The sequence below is a fragment of the Anser brachyrhynchus genome (assembly GCF_964034855.1).
Source record: "Anser brachyrhynchus genome assembly, chromosome: 15".
In the NCBI taxonomy this organism is placed as follows: domain Eukaryota; kingdom Metazoa; phylum Chordata; class Aves; order Anseriformes; family Anatidae; genus Anser; species Anser brachyrhynchus.
In genome coordinates, this window is record NC_137733.1 from 11,709,740 (window position 1) to 11,732,542 (window position 22,803).

General features: G+C 40.2%; 1 protein-coding gene across 5 annotated transcripts in view; it reads right to left on the reverse strand.

The window, feature by feature from the left end:
- The window catches only part of PDGFA (platelet derived growth factor subunit A), a 35,362-nt gene that overhangs the window by 8,315 nt on the left and 4,244 nt on the right, over positions 1–22,803 (reverse strand). Inside the window, exons 3-8 of one of the 5 annotated variants that reach the window (XR_013939536.1) lie at positions 16,481–16,585; positions 14,101–14,288; positions 6,568–6,694; positions 4,958–5,040; positions 3,831–3,944; positions 518–3,727 (exon numbers count right to left, since the gene is read on the reverse strand). Coding sequence is in view for 3 of the 5 variants with exons in the window: in XM_080555997.1 (XP_080412123.1) it covers positions 4,985–5,040; positions 6,568–6,694; positions 14,101–14,288; positions 16,481–16,585 (476 nt within the window). In the remaining 2 variants the exon portion in view is untranslated. Of the gene's footprint in view, positions 1–517; positions 3,728–3,830; positions 3,945–4,957; positions 5,041–6,567; positions 6,695–14,100; positions 14,289–16,480; positions 16,586–22,803 lie in introns of those variants that run through there. The other 4 variants (XR_013939537.1, XM_080555997.1, XM_080555998.1 and 1 more) reach the window with 4 other exon arrangements.

Genomic DNA, 22,803 nt, shown 5'->3' on the forward strand with positions numbered 1-22,803 from the left:
ATTTCACTCAATAAAAGCAACTGAAGGGCAGCTCTGGAAAGATGAAGCACAGTATTAAATGTAATGACTTGACTAGAGAATCAACACTCATGCACCATATTATAACATGGAGATTGTTTTCAGGCACTGTCTTCCAAATATGCTTTTCAATCAGAAAAGACCACAAAATCAGACCAACAACTTCTGAACCTTTGAACAGAGGAAGTGACTGTAGAATGTAAATGGAATAACATTTTGCCAAAACACTTTGCCCCCAGATCTCTACTTAGTTTGTGCAAGGACAAAAATGACAAGATATTTAAGGATTGCATGGAAACGTGACTTTCAACAACTACCATTTTAAACTCATTCCTTAAGTGCCCCACTAGCCACCCACCCCATGAATAACAGAGCTGTTCAACACATATCTAGCAGCTCCAACTGCTCACACCCTTCCCCCTAACACTCCACATGTTGCACTCTAAAGTCCAGATGGAGTCCAGCTCCAATAGACAGTGGAAGAAGATATGACACCGCATTCACAAATGCACAGAGAACTGTTTAATTTACAGCCACAATGGTGAAACAAACCATTTCAGAGCTTGGACATTCAAAGTTAAGTCTGACACTCATTCTTATATTCACTTATTGTGCTTAAGTATTAGAGAACACAGGATTACATTAACAGTACACAACAATCTGAGATCCCTGCAGGACCAAGTAGTGAAAGGGATGAGCAAGAATGAGGGACCAGCCCCTCAAGTGGTGTAAGCTGGTACAGCTCCATTGCAGGCAACAGAGCAATGGTGATTTACACCAGCTGAGGATATGGGCCTTGAAATGTCCAACTTAACTTTGAATTGATGTCTCCTGTGTCACAACCTTTAATGTTACTGTTCCTTCTGGTTGTATTTGCCATCTCAAAGAAGGCCTGCTAACACCATAGCCTGTAATGTTCAAAAGGCTGGTGGGTAGTATCTCAGCCGGACAACAGTAAATGATACTTATGTCATGACATTACTCCTCATATTTTAAAACCATGGACTGGATCCTCATCTGATGTAAATTAGCTTAGGGGAGGCTGAAGTCAAAAAACTTTTGCCAATTTATACTAGCTGAGAATATAGCCCTGAGATTTTTGTGTTTTCTGCTGCATGCCATATAAACACTGTGCTTGAGCGCAAAGACTCATGTGCGTTTCATTCCTCGTAACAAAATTAACTCAACACTACAAGTCTCAAACGACTACTGGAGAAGACTCCATTCAGTCTTCATTCCCTCTTGGTTTGCTGAATTTGGCATAACAAATTTATTTGCTGGCACCAGGAAAATGCATGCCTTGGCTTGCTCTTTTCCAATACTTTAACAGAGGGCCAGACTCACTGGTGGTGTAAATCAGCAGAGCTCCATTATACTCAACAGAGTTACTCCAGGGGATCTGGCCCACTTGAATGCAACCTCTTATGCCAGTGCAACCAAAGGACTCTCAAAAAGTTGTTTTGCAAATTATTCCACTTAAGTGACTTTGACATCCTTTTATATCTGCACAGTGTCTGAGTGGGTCACATAATGCTTTTCATCTACATGATTTTAATGGATAAATGATTTTTTTTCATTAGATATCTTTTAGACAAAAACGGAACGGAGCAACATTATTGGCATCCCACTGAAACATAAATATATAAATTACATTTTATACACTTTTTTAAACGCAGACACATACATTCATGTGCATAACATTGTGAACAGTACACTTAGTGGAAAACAAGCACAGACAATCTTAGTTAAATGTATTTCCAGTTTTGGTGCTCAACAAATACACTGGGAAAATGATCACAAAATAGAACGGTGACTAACTCTATCTCTGCATTAGCATCTGAAGCCAATAATGCCTGTTAGCTAACATTGCTTTGTTTGGTTGAAATTGGACATAGCTACTGGAATGGGAGGGGGGGAGGGAGGAGGGGAGGATGTTTGAACTATATTTAAAGAAATGGAAAGGTTAAAAATCTCTCTCTCTGTTGTTTTAAGGTTCTGCAGTTCATTCACATTTGAAGATATTTTTTGAGTGGAAACACTGTCTTAAGATAACATTTTGTCGTTCCAAACTAAGAGGAGAAAACTCTTTCATCTCTTTGTAGATGTTTCACAAAGAAAAGAAACCAGTAGTTCATTTTACATATCCAATGAGATAATCCAAATAAAACAAAGGGTACATAATCCAAACTACTGGGGTGGGGCAGTGATTTTGGCCAAGTGAGTAGCCATGTCATATCTGGCACAGACCTGAATTTCCAAAGCAGTAAAGAAGGATTTAGCCATGTGGCTCCCACTGAAATCCATGGGGAGCTGAACATTTAATCCTTTGGCACTTTGAAAATACAGGACCTTGTGCCAGAGTATTTTATCTGCCCTGCTATAGTTAAAATAGATTTTGATGTTATTTGGGCTATTCTACTACAAAAATATGACCACAAAATGCTTTTTTTTTCTTTTTTCTTTTTTTTTTTTTGGTTCAAGAAAACATAGCAGGCTTTCTCAGGTATATAAAACTGTTAATTTTTAGATAAAAATACAAACTTCACCTTTACAAAAACACATATTTCTGTTGAATACACATAAAGCATAACATTTTACCAAAAATAAAGAATTTTAGGTTTTGTTCAAATATTTGCAGCAAGGTAGTTCCCATGCCACCATGACATTGTACAATGCAGATACAAGAATTTGTACATTTCACACAGCTCCAACATGTGAAATAAAAGTATCTGTATACTGATAAGAATGACAATTGCTAACACAATATCACTAGTAGGCAACTGGCATAAATCTTAAAGGAAAAAAAAAAGGATTTCTGCATGGATATCCTATGATTTGTTTACGCACGTCTCTTTTTTTTTCTCTTTTTTTTCTTTTTTTTGTAATGCTTTAAATTACGGGGGAGGTTGGGGAACATAAACCAAGAAACGTCTAGAAAATTATGCATAGGTATACCATTTTTATTTTAATACATCTCATTAGTTTGCATCCCACTAGGAGAAATACCATAATGTTTTGTGTTCTGCTTATTGTTATACCAGTCTTTTATATGTGTTATTGGCAAATGTAGTCCGAGAGATAATAAAAAGCTAGGCAAAGAGTAAAAAGAAAACTTAATAATCACTTTATGGTGTAAAAAAAAAAAAAATCCACTTAAGGCTCCCCAGAAGGTTTTTTTTGTATAGACTTTTAAAACACCACCAAGCAAGGACGTATTGTTCTATAGTGTTTGCGTGGCATTTGATCATTTCATACATTCCTGCTTTTTTGTGCCTGAAGTCCATCAGCATCCATCCATCTTCATCAAGAACGCAGGCACATTTCTTGACGTAAAGCACCGTTGACTGCTCTGACAGAAGTCCACTATTCACTTAGATTTTTGTCATGTTTTTGGGTACTTTGGGTATCCTCCATTCATTCAACTGTCTTTTTTCTTTTCTGTTTTTCTTTCTTTTTTTTCTTTTTTGGACAGGGAAGCTTCCTATTGTTTCACAGAGTGCTACAATACTTGCTTTGATGTCACATTAAACAAATGTACATTGTCTCTTTGTTCTCATTAAGTGTTCTTTTGAGCCAGTTTTTCACATAGGAGAACAAATAAAGTATACAGTCAATAAGCACCATACATAGTAGGTTCAGGAATGTAACAAACCATGTACATCCATGTCCCAGAGAGAAGTTTTTTTTCTAGCTTATTTTCACCTTACATCTGCAGGAGAGAAAAAAGATACAATAACTCTATGATTAGAATCAAAGGTCCTATCCTCTAAGTAGATGACAAAAAAAACTGTTCTGCATGAAGAGTCACTAACCTGGGACAAGAAGTTCTAAATGCTGTTTTGATTGAGTTTACATGCTCACTTTTAAAGTTGAATTTTAGAAAATCTTTGCTTCTATCATACTACTCCCAATAAATACCTGTTAATCTGAAACAGGATATGAAGTTTAGCATTTTTTAGAAAAGATACATCAGTATAAATGAAAATTGCCATTGGGAGTTTATGTGCAAAAATAGGTGCTTGAAATTAAATTCACTGTCATAAAAGCGTTAGGCACATCCACTGCAAAATTCAAATAATTCCCACTCCAAATACTAGAATCAATTGCAAGTACTGCAGTTTACATAATTTCAAGTCATTAAGCAATGAAAACTCTGTACTTAATTTGGAATGTGTATTGCCATCATCATACATTGCTAATATGTTGGCCAAAGGAATTCAGTCATTTTTGCATTGAGAGGGTGTTAGTTTTTCACTACACTGAAAAACTGATGAATTTTGATAAGTGACTGGCATCATCCTACTGAGACTGAACAGACCAAAAAAAAAGATCTTAATTTTCTGGTGTAAGTAGCACAGGGCCCTGCAACACAAAAACGGAATTTCTAAGCATCTTCCTTCTCAGGTAGGCAGATCAACAGACCACCTCGGGTGCATGTACAATCAATCCCAGTTCATGCCAAAACAAGGGTTTGATGGTCATGCATATAATAATATTTACCATGTACATATGCTCAATGTTTTACAGGCAATGACTTAGAATACAACAATTTGTAACCTGGCAATTCATTCATGCATTATTATGTGATGCTTTGACCTCAGAAATCAGTAATAATGAAACAAAAGCAGAGGCAATGGAACTTGAAATTTCAGAAGCTGAAGTATTAGCACCCTCCAAAAAAATAATAAATAAATAAAAAAAGAAGAAAAAAATAGGCAAGAAGAGGAAGTAGCTCAAGAATGTAAGATGCTGATGGTGATGTGGAGCTTAAAAGAAAAATACCAGCAGGTAGAATTATCAAAGCCAATCAAATCTAATCTCTTTGCAGCCTTGAGGTAGCAAGTGTCAAGATTTTGAACAGTGATTAAGTTGAAGTGATGATATTTGATTAAGTTTTCCAGTACTTGTGCTATTAGGGTGTTCAGCATATAGGTCCTACCTGAATATCAAATAGTTCCAGTAGGTTTTATGTTGGTTTTAACTTTTTTCGTTTCCGTTTTTTACCTGATTCCCTAGGCCTTCCTGTTAACATAAGGGCAGGGCTGGTAAAAAGCCCTAAGGTAATGCATTTCGTTGAACACTGAAGTAATAAATACTCAAACCGTTTACATTTCAAAGAAATCTCATTATACTTTGCATTAAAGTAATAACTTTATAACGTCTGATTTGACATTCCGTTTACAAAGTAATTATACAAAAGTAAAGAAATAATAAACGAAGTTGGCATTGCATACGTCATTTCCAAGATCCATCTATAATTACTGTTACCATGCTGTATTCAACATTTGCTTTCAGCTCTGTAGTTAAGCTATTTTCAGCTCACCATCCACTTGCTGGTACAAGTTTTGTTCCTATCGGTAATTAAATCCTAGAAAACTTTATTCTTCCATTCCAATTCTACCCCATTTTTTCACACACAATTGATCTAGCAGAACTGTTTTTTCCAAATACAAGACAGAAAAAATATCAAGCCATACACACAACAAAAATAACCATTTTTAATGTGTTTTTGTCTACTCATAACTCAACCTAGTTTGAGCTAAAACATTCAGCTTGGATTATAAATTATGTCCAATAAAAATCACAGCAGAGACCTATCTTTGCTTTCACACAAATTCTAATTCTTCTGCTCTGTACATAGCAACTGAAGTTTACATTCACTTAGACCAGGTTTATGTCTCCAAGCTAGACAGAGGCAGTACAGAAAATCCTTCCTTACCCAGACACCTATGAAATCCATCACCATTGGGCAGCTTTCCTCATATATATTTACTTGCTCTTCACTGACTCTAATCTCAGAGCTGGGTCTATTGAACCCCTAAATTCCTGGCAGAAGTGAAAGCAAACTTTTGAGGTTACTTTCAACCAAAATCAGGAGAATGGGAGGCGTTCAAGTCCTGCATTTATTGCACCCTAGCAAGAGGATCTGAGCTAGCAATTTTAGGTGGTTTTATGAAAGTCACGTTGAAAATAAGTATTCTTCCCCACAAACCTTTCCCCATGATAATTTAAATGTTGTCTTGAGAAGGCAAACACATATTTAACCTAACAACTGCCAATAAATTCTTGACTATATATGCATAAGAAAACAACAGGAACTGGCACTGTTGTTTCAGAACTCCTTACTTCTGAATAAAAAATTTATTCCTAAGTGCTTTATATTCATTTCATTAATATTTTCCCCAAGGTCAAGTAAATCTCAGCCTTAACCCTGTCTCCACAAAGTCTAAAAAAATTAGGCAACAGAGTTCACCAATAAGCTGCAACAGGACAACCTTTAACTTAGTTAAGCAAGACTTGAATAATATCGGTCCTTTACTTTTATTTAAAGGCTGACCTAATGAGAATTGATAGAATTTAAACTTCAAGTCCAAACTCTTTATCCAGCACAAACTGTTCCTAATTTTGCATCTTCAACATACGGAGAGGTAGCTGGGGGCTTCTCTACTTAAGTTCACCGGAAGTAAAATTTGCTTTACATTCTTTACTAATATAAAAACAAGGTCCATATGAAATAAGCAATAATGCAAAAATAAAAGGAAAACATACCAGTTTCTTCTTCTCTATAATCTGAATTAGTATTTGATGATGTACAGGTGCATTCCATATGCTCTTCTAATCTCACCAGAACTTCTTTTAATTTTGGCTTTTTTCTAATATATTCCACTTTTGCCACCTATAAAATACGATGAGGTACGTACTGAGACACATTAACATAGTTCAGGACTGAAGACAGATAACTATATACCCCTATTTTTGAATGAAGCCAAACCCATACAAAATGTCAGTATACTAATCATCTTTTATCTTAATTGTGCATCATGTAACCATTTATTGCACTGACTATTTGTTTACTCAAGTTCAGCACTTTGAAACAATTTTCTTTTCCCCCAAGAGGTAAAACAATTTCCCATTCATTTTGTTTTGAAGTTTTAAGCAACTCACTTTTCACGTATACCACAATAAACTTATGTAGGGATTTCAATCAGTGTTTGTTCTTGTAGACTGCTACTTTTAGCATGCTTTTCTGTATATGTTGACCACTGTTCTTAAGCTGAAGGCTAACAGTGAAGACATTAGGTTGGTTTGTAACACATTTTATAATTCACAAACTGTTGCCTTCAAAGCCCTCTGAACGTAAAGCACCCAGCTCTTCAGAGAACCAGCATCCAAGTATCAGCTTAGAAAGCAGTAATCTCAGTCCTACTCACTTCTTGCAGGGACTGGGACTTGCTTACAAGAGCGCCCATGCACTGTTGTTAGGTCCAAGGGAACTGCCACTTGCAAACTGGATCCAGCCTTTGGCTTTATTGTGGATGGCTAGCAGGTACACTATTCCTCTCCGATCCATCCAACAGCTTCCAACTGCATTGCTCCACTTTGGGCCAAAGCACTGGCATCCTTAAGAGAAAAGTCTGGAGGGCAAGGTGAGGTTGAAGGAAGGAGCATGCTGGAGAAGCTCTGGCTACATGGAAGTCTCCGACGTGAAGGAAACCAATGCAGAAAAAAAGGACGTTGGGGTTGAGGGGACACTGAACATGAGGAAACCTGACCAGCTTGGTGCCAGCAAGCAGGAGAGGAGGCACAGCACAGGGGGCAGGAACACTGCTGGGCTGGGACTCTGAGATGGGTTGTGGGGTGCTGGGTGTAGAGTTGTGCTAAGTGTCACAGGTATGATGGTCATGTCCGTGCAACAGGACATATGGCATACTGTGAGAAAAGAGAGTGATAGACAGTGTGTAAGGGGTCAGTGTTGAGTTTACAATTGTGTCGAACACTGCATGAATAGGTGGTAACCATTTGCTTGAAATGGAAAGCATTGAAATGAAATCATGTCTTCTCAGTCCTACTAATGATTTATTTACCATTTGACAAAAGAGGACTGCACTGTGTCTGTCCCAGCAAACAAGAAGACTACATAATACAGGTATGCATTATAAATGAGATAGATGAGGGAGCAGAAGAACAAGAGAGGATGGTTGCCTATAAAGAAGTTAAATGACAGAGCCAAAAAGTCCAGTCCAAGCAAAACCTCCAGCTACTACCAAATAAAGCATTCACAATTACAGACTGTCCTGGTAATACTTTACTTGTGTGTTTGGTGGGGTTTTAATGCTCCAAATCAACCTTCACACTGCAAAAACCATTCCCTGGCCCTCCCAAAAATGGAACAACAGTCTCACAAAACGAGAGTGGTGGCTGGAAAAAACATCACATTCCCAGTTCCCAGAAACACTCTTCTGGCTCTGTGGACAAAAAACTACCAGGGACCTCTGAATGACAGTAACAGAAGCTAGAGCAAAACCCTGGCCTTATTAAAGTCAATGGGAGATCTGCCATTGCTTGCACAGAGCCAGGATTTCAAATCCACATTTTAGTCACCACCTCTTCTGTCAACAGGATCTGGAGACTATTTTCATTTACCCAGCAAACAAAAGTTGCAGAAAGACAGATGCAGTAACAAAAATGTCCACAATAAAAGGTATCTTCCAAAACTGTCAGATCTCCATATAAACAGATTAAGTGCTGGCTGTGACATACAAGAATGCTTTTGCTTGAAGATTAACTATGGGTCAAAGCAGTATGTTTCAAAATCTCCTATCAGAACCCAACTCCATCAAGCCTTTGAACGCAAAGATTTGAAAATGTATGGTAAGACTGACTCATCTGGCATCAAAGGATGACTAATCCTCAAAATTTACAAAAACAAACAGTAATTAAGACACCTCCATCACTAGAGACAAAGAAAGAGACCCAGCAATCATGAAACACTTTTCAGATCTGCCATGCTTATTACAGCTGTTGGAATAAACCAGACTTATTGAAAATTACATGCAACAAAAATAAACTGTAATCAAGCTTTATGAAGTCTGTCCCTGTTTTGCTTTGTTGTCCAAACTGAAAGATATATGTAGTTCCTGTGGCTATTTGGTATTAAACAACAGTAAAAAAAAATTAATAAAAATTAAAATTAAAAAAAATAAGATGATGCCTTGAAGAAAAGGATAGTAATGAATTTAAGAAGCAGTTTAAAGGTCTGTTTTTTCTTTTTTTTTTTTTTTTACTATGCTGTAGTTAATATACAATCCAGCATACATCTCACTGCCTTGTTTCATGCTACACAAGTTAAAGGAATGACGTTTTTCAGTATGTTGTAAACATTCAAACTGAAGCAGCACACAATAGAGTTAAATTGCTGTGCTTGTGTCATCTCCTAGCACCTGCTACCAAACAGGATCTGTAATTAATGCTAATCTAAAACGATAAAGGTTGCAGGTCAGATTTTCAGTGACTATAAACAGGGATGGCTATGCTAATAGCATGGCATTTGGCCTTCTGTTAGCATCTTTTTTCTTCTTTGCATTATTGTCCCTGGTGTTTATCTTGTGCAGGTACTATCATGAGTATTATTACCAAACTCTTTGAGATGGCCAGTCGTCAACAAACTACCCACACCAACATCAGCTTCTTTTACTTGTCTCTAAAGCAACAAAACTAAAAACCACAACAACCTCAAATCCCTCCAGAACTGCAAAATATTACTATATAAGAACTAAGAGAAAGACAGTAAATTAACTGAGTAACTTAGTTAAAAGATGTGTAACCAGTGGCAGGCACTGTATCTAATTCACAGTAGAGCCTACCTACTATCCTGCAGTATGGTGTAGTGGCTAGGTAAAAATGAAAATAAAATTTGATAAAAATATATGAAAAATATGTGGTCTCATGGAACGTCATGGGAACACATAGCGCTCCTTCGTGAGAGACAATATCTGGGAGTAGCAGCAGGTGGAAAGCAACACTGTAAGTAAAAGCATACAGAACACCTCTAGCACAAAGCCAGAATTTATCAAGGGCAGGAACTTGCAAGATGAGTCTCAATGCAGAAAATTCCTTGTAACATAGTAAGCAGCAAAACTCATGTGGCTGATCACTAAATAAATGATGGGAAATAAAACTGAAAAATGGCTGAATGAGGATGATTCTTGGGATTAGTTATTTCTTCCATATTAAAGTAGGCGTGTTCTGATAAGATGGAGGGAAAACCTACCCTCACCTCACAACTGTGATCTTTACAGCCCTCAGGTCTGCGAGCAAGACGCAGGCCTACAGAGCGCAAAGGCATCAGAAGGACTGAGCAAGGATCCTGGCAAGTCACAGTGCATTTCGTGGGACCAGAGCCGCCACTCCAAGGACAGCAGGATGGGCACGGTGCCTTCCAGGAGACACTGTGCCAGCTGTGTGCGCCTCTCCAGCACAGGAGGGATAGGAAGCAGCAGGGAGGCCATCCGCCTCAGAGCCTGGCTGCCACCCATGCTAAAAACCCAATTAAAGACATTCACAGGGCACTCCTCCAGCAAAATCCCTAAGGGAAGCCCTATGCACAGTTATGTAGGGTGGGGTTGGGACAGCTTTCCCTGCAGGGAGCCAGGGATGCAGGGTGCTGTCCCTGCTGCTGGGACAAGGGGAGGCCTAGCCAGTGCCTGAGGCAGGGGCAGCCCTGTCACAGCAGCAGGCATGCTCAGAAACGCAGTCCCAATGATGCAGGAGGCAGGGGCCACCACGGGCCACGCTGGGAAGGCCTCCAGGGGACAGTGAGGGAGAAGCCGCCTCCTGCGGTGGGGTGGCCATGCTTCAGCCAGGGCACACAGCCGTGGGGCCGGGGGCAGGGCCTGAGAGTGCTGCAGCAGCCCCACTGCCCCCTCAGCGGGGTACAGTCATGGCAGGTCTCCATGTCCTAGCACCCCAGAACGGAGCAGCCAGGCCTTGCCCTCTGGCAGGAGACTTGGATGGCAGGACTCTCCTCATGCTCTGACGGCACCTCTCCAGTTTTCAGTCTTCATCTCACTTGGAACAGGGTTTCCCTTGTTTCTCCCATTCCCAAACTGACCTTTGATACCTGTCAGCTGGACCTGCCTGCCAGTCCGTTTGTGTGCTGGCAATAATCTTCAGTTAGGTCACAGCTAAAATCAAAGTGCTGCTTATCCTGCTGATAGAAACAGTCACTGAGGAAAAATGTTCTTAAACCTGCAGATACGGCATACAGCCATTTTACCTACATACATAGTTCATCCTACAAGGCCTTCTTAACCTTTTCAGGTGTTGGGCAGCTCTGCTGAACAACTCACACTGACTTGCTGTGTTTTTCTCCTTCTCTTGAAAACCTCTCTTAAATTCCAAACAACAACCGAGGAGCAGTTCCTGTGTTCCCTCCCCTCTGGCCCCTTTTCTCTTGGTCTTTCTCTCATATTAATTTACTGTAGGAACTAGGTTAAATTCTCCCAAATCAGCTCAACACTGAATATTCAGAAATGGCAAAAAAAGCACGTATGGCTATGGCCCAAGGCCAAGCAGAAGGCAGAGCTGAGGTGATTTAGCTCATTTCTTAGTTTGGAAACAAGCCTTGCTGCAATCAACACTAATACTCAGCTTCACTATTTAATATTAGGAGTATAGGCAGGATTTGCTCTGTAATATTAACTGTTTTCTGCTGCCCTGACCAAAAACGTGAAGAACATCATGCTGAACATTACAAAAAAACCTCCTGGAATACTCAGTTCAGAACCCACCCACCACCACCACCACCACCACCACCCCCCAAAAAAAATAAATTGAGGTCTAGTACTTGGTAAATACTTGATCTCGCTGTGCAGAAGCAACAGAATCTGCAGATGTTACTGAAATGCTTTTGCAGACAGGAGAAGAAATAGATCTGTAACAGACACCAGCAACCCTCCTCACCAGTCCTTGTCACCATGCCTCTATCAGAAGGATAGTAACGCAATTCCTTCCTTCCTTCCTATTGAAGTGTAACTCCCAACCAGACGCTTTATTTCAATCACATTTTTGCAACACTCTACAGGTACAGCTTACTGAATAGAGATTTCTTTAGGACCAGGAGGGCTATGCTCTCCATGTCTGTTACGATGCAGGGGAAGCCTCTCTTTCACTCATCTACCCCACGAAGGGGAAACCTTAAGAGGACCCGTTTCAGGGAAGCCATGTCACCAACACCCCTGGCTTGGAGCCTCCCTACAGCTCCAGTTCCACAAGCCCATTAACAGTACACTGGGCACCTGACCAAGACTCAGTAAAGGCGAAATGAGGACATCCCCAAACCCTGTAGCCTTTGAGTCACGTCCCCAAGAAAGGAATGCCCCACACAAGCCCCTCCAGTGCTCCTCCCACACTACCACGGCTGTCTCTTAACCTTGACTACAGTGGCCCTCAGTGAGACAAAGAAAACACCCTTTGCTTTAGCCTGTTAGATGAAGCAAACCCACTTACTGACCTTTCTGGGTGAACATTTTTCTAGTGTGAATGGGCCAGCTATGATCTCACTACCTTGTCAATGAAGAGGAAGTGGGGAAAGCCTTTTCAATGTTTAATCAAAAGAGGGCTTTTATGCAGTCTGACATCAGGGGAAAATACAAGACAGCTTTCCAACCGCATTGCAGGAACAGCTGAGAAGGCTCTCCAAAACTGCTCCCCCTACCTTTCCAGAGACCCTCACTCTGGGCCAGCTACTTAATGGCATGAGCAGACATTCAGCTCTGAATGTCGGATTGGCAAAAAAGCTCATAAAACCATCAATTATATCAAAGCTACAAGAGGATCTGACTCTGGAGGGCATAAATATGGATTCTGTTCAGAGATTTCTGGTGTGACAGTGGGGTCAGCCTACAAACCTTTACAATGAACATCCTGTTCCTGCTTGACCTCCTGTCCTTTTTCTTTCCCTTCTACTTAATGACTATTTGGAGCAGTCTTGGAGCTTGGAAAAAAAAAAAAAAAAAAAAAAAGTCCTCCAAAGTTGGCTGACGTATATTGATATTGCTGGTGGCAATATATTTACACAACCACAAAAAGCAGCTGCTCAGCTGAGCCTACTTTTAGCTTGCACCCTATTAAAATGAATGCAAATCTAAAAGCCCTACAACCATATCAGCAGACTGAGTGCCAGACTACGTGTGCTGGGGAAACAGCCCCAGCAATGACATCCTGCAAAGGTGCTGCCACTTGTTTTTTGAGTTTGCAATCTCAAGGCTTTTAGGGAGCCCTTGGGGACCCTGGGCAACAGGGGACTGCAACAGTCAAAGATTTCTCTCTTACTTGGGACAAGTTTCTTGCTTATTTGTGTGTGAAAACATTTTTCAAATGTTCAAAAAAGGAAAAGAAAAAGAAGTCCTTCTCAGATGTCTGCCTGTGTGTATGAAAAACAATGAACTGGCCCAGATGCCATTCTTTGTGTTTAGAACATACAGCACTACATGAGTTAACAGCACCTTTCTCAATGAAATCCATTCCAAAGAGAGATAAGTATGTTGAGCTGGGCAATTTTTTGTTCAAGAATGTGTTTTTTTTAACAAATTCTGCACTTAAAATAATCAAAGCAACATGAACTCAGACGTTCAGCAGCATAAATGGTAAATGTAAGTCTAATCTCCTACATGCTGATGTAAATCAACATTACTTGTTTAAACACTGATAAAAATTAGAACACAGTGAAGCCTAATGAACATAAGAAATATTTCACGTAGTATTTACTGGAAAATTGCAACAGGGATTTTGTCTAATGAGTAAATACAGCATGAAGCTGTTGAGTCTTCTATCCCTGGGGTAAGATAATTTGAAACACATTTTTTCAGATCAAAAGTGTTATGTTGTCAAATATAAAAGCCCAATTTAGCCTGCATAATATTTAATTAAGAAAACAGCATTCCATACTGTGATTTATTTATTTTTTTAAGTCCAATGCCCCTTGAGTCATTTTATCTTCTTAACTTTAAGATTTGTACTGTGCGAGATCATGGGAAAGACACAATCAACTTTATTTTAATTACAAAAGGAGAAAAACCTAAAGGGAATCCTGTGAAAATCAAATCCAAACCCAAGATTTTCCAATGATGATGTCATTTGAAAAGGCCCTCTGCTCACTTAAAATAGAGAGGAGCACTGTATCTGAACCTCTTGCTAAGAGGATGGATAATAAAGATTCAGGTCACGCAGAACAGCCACAATACCTGAAGTTTCTAGACTTAGGCGGAGCCTCTTGGGGCTCTGCAGCCACGATCTGCTCACCTTGACGCTTCTGTGATGTATCCGCGAGGGCTGGCATTTCACGCTGCTGGTATTGCAGCAGCCAGTGCAACGTTTCACCTCCACGCAAGGTGGCCATATCAGGAAGTTGGCCGAGGTGGGATCAATCTGACTCCGAGGTATCTCATATATAACCGTCCGTGTTTTGCAGACAGCCGGGATGGCTTCCTCTGCGAACAGAAGAAATTCACACTTCCAGGTGAACAGCTGCTCTCACCTCAGAGTGCCCAGATACTTTACACTGCCGATTTACCAGTGGCACCCTTAGCCAGGTCTGAGATGGTGCTCTCAGTTCCCACCGCTTCCTGACAAGCCAGTGCTGAGTACTGTTTGCCTACCACTACGCTGTGGGTGCTGCCTTACAGAAAAGCTGGACTCACTGCCAAAAACCCAGCCCTAAAATGCAGGATGACAATGGCCTGGCTCCCAACATAGCTCGGAGCGCATACCACTAGATAAGGCAAGCCTGGCTCTTTAGAAGTGACAGCAAGCCAGAGGCTACTCCCGATTAGATGATCCTCCAATACAGCCTTGTAGTGACTGCTTAACAGCAGCTGTTATTTTACAGTATTGGGGCAATCATTGCACGCATATATTATCACACAAACATGCAATACCTGGCAAATGCCACAGCAGAAGTTGCACTGAGGATATTTTTATCACACCCAAACTGGCTGAGCTGGGAAACAACCTGTGCCAGCTTGAAACTTCTGAGTCTTGGGTTTCTACTTATACTCTCTTAACATCCTCATATCAGGGAGTCCGGTCCACCTGCCACCCCAAAGGGCAGCAGCCTTCTTTTTTACTTTCTTTTTTTTTTTTTTTTTCTAAATTGATGTTATCAAATCTTTGTACCTTCTGGGTTTTATTTAATTTGTTATTTTTTGAATGAGGTAAAATGAAAAGAGTAGCATGACTGAAGAACCTGCAGTGTAATTTTCAGCTAAACAAATTTGCTGCTGGTCTCAGGTAAGGTGAGCGTGTAGATGGCAGTTTCAGCCACATAAGCATCAAAACATGTAGCTCTGTGCCACTGCAGTGCATGATTGCTGCCACGAAAACTCCAAACTAGGCATCGTTTTCAACCTAGGACTGCCTAGGAAGTCAAGCTGGTAATTTAAACCGGTCCAGAAAATAATAGCAATCGCAGAGACTGCTTGCTTGGAGCTAAGTTCTCTGAATACAGCTTGGATTTTTTTGCCTTTCAGTGGAAGCAGTGATAGCTTTGGGTCATATGGGGCAGGGAACTGGAGTGCTGCCTGCGCTTCTTCAGTTACTCCTGAAGCACAAGAAGTTCAGGCCTGTCCTGCACCTGTAACATGAAAATCTAGGCTTGGTTTTCAAAGAGGTACATTCTGGTCATCTAAATAGACTGAAAATTCTTCTTCTCAATCCCCAGTGCCATGAACTTGAGAAAATTAAAGGATCCAATAATGCAAGATAGTTGGCAACTCCTACAAGTTATTGAGCATATCCAGTTCCCACTGACTTTTACGGGGACACATTCAACACCTTGCAGAGCAGGGTGCCAAGTGTAGCAGACTGTTTCAGAACCGCTGTTCTCTAGAGGCATTCAATGTGACACACGCGCTTGCCAATTCACACTACAAATCCATGTTGACAGCATGCTGTGCTATCTACTGCGTACAACCAGAGCTTAAAGTTAGAATATATTGACTCGGAATAACCCATAATAGATAAGAACATGGATGTTTTCTGCCTTCGACTAGAATGGTAAAACAGTCAGATCTAATCAGATGAACAAGCTTTGCTTATAAAACATGTTCTAAAATTCCCCAGCATCTCTTTAATTTGGTATTTGGGCTTTCTTGGATCACAATCATTAGTATTTAAATAGAAAAAAATCCCCTGTAAACATGCCTGGTGCCCTACACAATGATGGAAATCAATGCCCCAGCATTTCCATCAATGGCTTTTAATTTTGGGGATAAACTGTTTTTTTCTTTTGAATAAAGAGTCAAGCTGTTTCCTTTTGTGGAGCTTCTGTACTGAAAACTCTACCAACTGTTGATGTTTTTTAAAGCACACTGCTGTAGTTGTTCCCCACACTATGAATTATACATTGAATATCACAGCATTTTCTAACCAAGGTCTAGCTTTCTAACATGCTGCAACAAGAAAGTGAATGTAAAGAATTCGCGCTTGTCTGTCTCCTATGGACATCCTCCAGAAGACAGCTTCTCAGGCAGCGGCTCGTTTTGTACAGAAAGAAAGGCAGAAGCTAGAAATGGCCTTTTTTTCCTTTGTGTGTGTCACATTTTTCCAGTGAAATGTCCTGCTTGGCTGACCAAAAGCAACCCCTCTGTTTTTACTCCCTAAGTACAAATAGCTTGTTTCTTACCAATGCTTCTTTTTCTGCGAATGGGCACAGGACGATTCTCTTGCACATGTTTAGCAGAATGAACACTATAAGACCTCAAGTTTGTTTCTGAAACATCATCATATCCTGAAAGAGGAAAGAAAATATTAAATCTCAGCTATGTTATTAGCCTGAATGTTGCTACAGTGCTTTTACATACATACATATAAAACTGCTGTTCCATATGCACAAGACCAAATCCTTCTGCAATTACTCTAACATAATTCCTATCAGTGCAATTGCAAGGGTATAAGGCAGGGAAGACATAAACATGAAATGTCATGTATAAGTGTGCACAACAGAATTCTAATATCCATTTTACTGGAAGTCCCCAGAAACAGTGCATAGTCTGTGACACAAAACCATATCTAAAAGTAAAACAGTTGCATTTTTATGTGAAAGACATAGTAAAGCTTTTCTTACTGGAAAGGTGTAGAAATAAGAACAATAATATTTCATGTGAAACATTTATTTTGAGAAGTTTTTTGAAGTTCTGGCATAAGGCTACAGTAGAAAATATGGTATTACACACCCAACAGCAACAATGCTGCCTCTGTAATTTTTCTCTTGCTTGGTTTTCAGGACTGTACTAGCACAGAATCAAAAGCAAAAAGTAACTAGCATGGGTTTCCTTTTAGCCTCTCTGTTGCAGAACAAATCCCCTGTGAAGTATCCTAACCTTTGGAGGGGCATCTGAAGCTACTGCAAACTCTGGGACTGCATCCAGGCTTGTCTTGTTCCCTAAATAAGCCTACCACATGGGTTAAAGGGCCATGAGAAAAAGCAAAGATGGAAAACTTGGCATTTCATTTATCATAAAAAAAAAAAAAACTGCTCCAACTATTTGGTTTTGTTAAGTGAAGCAGTCCAGGTCGTGTCCCATGCAGTGGGGTTCTGAAAACGGCAAGCACAATCAGCAAACAAGGGATCAGGAAGATGTAAGCAGACTGAGGACTGCATGCAGATTCCAGTACAGCAAAACTAAGACTTTTAGCACTCTGCTGCTTGGAGTGCCCTCTGTAATGTCACTGGAGAGTTTCAAGGTTTCACTGCTGGTTCCAAAGAAAACTGTGATGTACACCAAAAAAATGTAAATGGTTATTACAGTGTACTCAATTACCCTCTCTACATGCTACCAACAGCCTACACTCCTCTGTCTTCTGCACTGTCACGCTCCCTGCTTCTAGTACTCTTTCCATGCACAGTCGACTGCGACTCTGTAACTAGCTTTATTCTTCACTTTATTAGAAACACACATCGTAAAGGGCACACTCTGCAAATAAACCAGCTCCTTTCTTCTTCCCTCCAAGAAATCTTGCCCTAAACAGCATGCAACTTGTGAAATCACCTGCAGATCCTGGTAAGACAAGAAGACAGTGACATCTTCAGCACCTTAAAAAGAGCTCTGTGCCTCAAGGTATATCTTCACTCTTTGGAAAATACTGTCATAGTTAGCTAAAACGAGATGAAATGGGAGATCCAAGACATAGCGCCAGGAACACCCATTGGTCCCGTTTTCCTCATCAGCAGGTCAGATCCTTGTCTGAAGTAAGTCATTGTGAAATCCAGTTTCAATCTACCCAAATAAGTAGGCTCCTTCTTCCTACACTGAGTGCTTGCTTTTCATTGATTTTGATGGGAAATTTTGGAACCTAACAGATTAGCTGACTGTAAGCCTTATTTGCAGTCCCAGTCCTGTAACGTAGCACAGCAATGACTAATGCATTTTATTTCTGCTTTTATTGTACCCCATACTCCACAAAACTCATCTGTGGGGTAAATAAAAAGGCTTGCCTGAGATCCCACAGGAAGTTTGCAACTCAGCTGGGGAGCGGAGCCAGGTCTCCTGCATCCCATTCCAATGGCACCGGGCCATCCACCTGACCCCAAACGGTGTTACGCAAAATGAGGATCCGTTCTGATCTTCCTCCAGCCCTTTTCTGCTCCCTAACACTCAGCCACCCAACACCTTAATACTGACCTCCTTCTTGGCAAGTTCAGATAGTCACGACCTCTCCCTCACTTTGAGGCAGTGAAGTGATACTCAAAAGAAAGCAGCAGGAATTTTGCTCAGTGTAAGATCCCAGCTCGGCTCTGAGCAAGAAGCATCTCTGTCTGCATGCAAACGGTGTTTGAAAAAGATTAAACACAAAACTAATGCCGTTAATCCTGAGCGCTTGGTGGGCACAGCCATCCTGCTGAAAAGAGAAACTGCCAATGATGCCAGCCTGAGCCACGGGTCCTAATGCCTTATTCAACACGCTGGCATAGTTCCCTTTTAACATGACTGATTTCTTGCTGTCTTGTTTAAAGAAACTGGTAAGACTAAAGGAATAGTATGATCAGCTAACCAATATGTTTAGCCATGTGCTTATATCTAACTGCTCAACTCGGCTGCAATTAGCCATATTCTATCATCATATTTATAAAGAAAAATGACATGTCGAGGAGCATGTGTTGCTTATAAGATGATTTCTAAGGTGAAGAAGGCCTCTGGCTCATACTGTATCTCACTGTCTCACTACATATCTTAGGCATGTATATCATTTCATAAGTTCATGTCTCGTTGCGGGGGTTAAAAAAAAAGAGATCTACACAGCTAGCACGGCAGACTGCAAAACATGTTCCAGTCAAACCTCAATGCATTATGCAATGCAAATTGCATTATTTCTATCGCCAAAGCATTGATGTTGTTTTGGGTTTTTTAATAAACAGAATTATGGAGAACATGGTTGGTGTCAGACAACACTATCATGCTAAAGGCACTTGGTCTTCTCTTGATCCCCACAGGCATTTGGAAGTAATTCCACTTCCCAATGAAGTCAAAGGGAAAATCACTGCACTTCAAGCGATCTTGAAGTCAACAGGAGTCTTGCCTGAGCAGGGCTGAAAAATCAGAAAGTCAGTTTTGAAATCCACACTTGACTCTGGATGTGTGGCCAGAAGACTTTATTTTACTTCATTAAAACAATGATGCTACAGTAATTACAAATAGCTCTCTCTAGTTTGACTTTAAAAAAGCCTGATACCTAATTTACAACCTGGCAGAAGGTTTCCTCAACAAATCATGTCTTAATTTGCATCATTTTTTCCCACCAATGTACTGACTTAGGAACATGAAATTGCAGGATAAGGTTTTTCAGCTCTTAGCAAAGAAAATGGGAGTTTATGGGTGCTTAGCACCAAACAAAATGAAACTTAGAGCAGAAAGCTTAGAAATGGATGGTTCTTAGTTTAGAAATTGAACGCTGCTTGTCCCTAAGTGAAGATGGAGGATGCTGCATGGAGCCAGATTAATGCAGCTCTTTTTAAATGTTTTAATAATAAAAAAAAATGTTTTCATGGCAGCCGATCAAGAAATTTCTCTGTAATCTTTTATGTACTGACAACATATCAACGATGGGTAGAAAAACTCTTGCAACTAGCCTTGGTCAATCCATTAGTGTAGCTGAAATTGTTCTTTTTTGCCAGATTGGCATTTTTCCACTAGGTCATGGAGTATAAATCACAGTGTTCCTGTGACATTCTGCCAATATGTGATTACTCTTCTCCCAAAAAAAAGCATGTGGAAAGCATCCTAAGACTACTGTTACTTTATATTTATCATTTTACATTTTCACATTGCCATCTCCTTCCCAAACAACTTTACATGTGAGGTACAATCCCTAGCGTATGCAGCCTTAACGCAAACCCTTCTAGATGTCACTTTGATGTACATCCAAAAAGTGTAGGTCCAAGACTTCTAGTACCAACAGCAGCAGCTTAGGAGATTCTCATTATCTCTTTTTCCAGGAATTCAGTGCGAGGTACAATAAAGTGAAATGGTCTGTCTTACAAATCGGTCCTAGAGCCAGAAAGCCCAAGGCAACGTCAATCTGTTTGTTTGATCTTCTTTCTGGCTGATGCAAAATATGCCCTTCTGACATCCAAATGCAGAGATAGATGTCATTAAGTTTTCAACTTTGATCTATTAAAGGAAATATAAGTAGCAGCCTGCAAGATCCTGTTTTGTTTAGTGTTTTTTTCCCCTTTACCTAGATGTGATCAACCAACTGTAAAGGAGGAGGAGTATTCCCTCTATCTGTTTCAGGGAAACACACGACACACATGGCAGATGCCCGCCTCTCATAATGTTTAAGAGGTGCAAGGAAAGCTAACACATGGCGTTGTAATGTCTTCAATTTGCATGCCACACCAAAAGCCACAAAGTCAACAGGTTTTCCAATAGATAGAGCTCTGGGATGCAGCCATCTAACACTGTTCTATGAATGCATACTGTTAATTTAGAAGTTTCTCCACCTAACAAAAAGCTGCTCTGCTAGTTCTTAATCACAGGCCGTTAAATTCACATGGCCTAAGGTGACCCTGCGGTTGATGCCCTTAAACCATGCAATGAAACACTCTCAGCCCTGCGTTTCCCCACGCAGGGAGATGACTGGGGGAAAGTCTGTTCCCAGCAGGAGGCAAACATAATAGGTGATGAAATGAACTCTACCTCCCACAGGACAGATGGGAGAGGTGAAGCGCGATGAGAAAAACCACGCTGCTAAGCCATAAGAACTTTCAGAGGCGGAATATAGGAAGTGCCCCCGTTTCGGTGATTTCGTCTGTTAGTAGTAAAACTGTACTCTGCACGCTACAGCTGCCTACTTCCTGGGATCGTGCGTGCTTTCTGTTTTAAATAGGGTCAGCCTCTCCTCTCCGTCATGCCAATGAAACCCCATTGCTGACTAAGGATCCCAGTCGCAGCAAATTAACGTAGAAGCCTGTTTTCTGATATAAACAGAGCATTTTCATGTTGTCTTAACTGTGATTTCTCCTTGAATCGGACGTGCAGCACTGGGCTCTAACAAATTGGCCTGGATTTTCTTTTTTCTGAAAACAATGATAAGCTCCATGTTGGGTAGTGTTTTTCTTTAAGTACTATGCCAGATGGTCTGGGGGTGTGGTTTCTAATTTTATGAAGGGGGTTATCAGTCATCTCTGTGCTACAATATAGCGACCAAATCTGTCAGAATAGAAGAAAAACCTGCCCACTCTGACTTACAAAACTTACTTTCCCAATTAAAAATATATGCTTTGCATTGCAGGAAAGAAAATGACTGTTCTTCCTTCATTTTCCACAAGATTTTGCCTTGTTACTCAAGAATATCAGACATTTTCTGCATGCGTGCCTGATCCTGCAGCTCTTCCCTTACAAGATCATTCTTAATTCTCAAGTCCACCCACTGAGTTTAAACAGGGCTACTCGCATGCAGAAGGACTGGCAACACCATGCACTAAAATGAAGGAGAAAATAATCAGTGGAGTGTTTTTATTCTGATCCCCGGGTTAAATCAGTATATGCTATTCAACAGAAATACATCTACTGTACAAGCCCTCACTGAAGTAACCCTTTCCTAAATGCAATTACAGCCCTAAGGAAATATGTTTCAGAAGTATCATCTTATCAGTGACAAGTAGAAAACATTTGATTTGCTAATCCAAGCTAATATTAAATATAGTAAACAGGCCCAATCCTGTTTACTGAAGAAAACATGGAAATTTCAACGTTCGATTAGTCACTCTGATAAACCCTTAGTAAGAATTACTCATGACAGTAAAGACTGCAGGACTGTGCCCAGAAAACATAAATGTAGATAGCAAAGAGTGAGTGGTTACTGTCTGTCTGTGAAGATCCAATCCTGCCTGCACAGCTCAGGATGAGGCTTAGCAAGCATGGAAACTGAGCACTCACACAAGCAAGAACAGGGTGAAAGGCTGAATATTTTATTTTTAAATATTGTTTTGAGTTCATGTCTTAAGGCATTACTGTTTCATGTTGAAATAGTAAAATATGTATGTCTTGTTTCTCTAATGGTTTCTAAACTGACAAATTGCACAGAAACTGTGAAATGAAATGGCAAACCTGCGGCTGACCTCTTCAATTTTTGGTCATGCATCCTCTGGCTAATATTTGCCACAAGGTAAACAATTATTTTCTTAAATAAATTTCTTTCCTCCGCTACCTCCACTAATTTATTTAGCTACTGCCGTTGCTTCACTTGTCTGCTTGATTCTCTTGCAATGCAGCCACGTGAACTTTTGCTCTCCTTGCAAGTGGTATTTAAAAATGAAGCATGTGCTTGTTACACTGGGGTATTTGAAAAAATAATGTATTCTGGTAGCTACAGTATAGTGAATCAAATGCAGAAAAAACATGCAGTATTTTAAAATCCTAGTCTTCAGATCCAGCCCTTCTGCAACAACAGCCAAGCCTTCCACTGAGTTCACTGGGAAAAACATTTTAGCAGTAGTGCACTTGT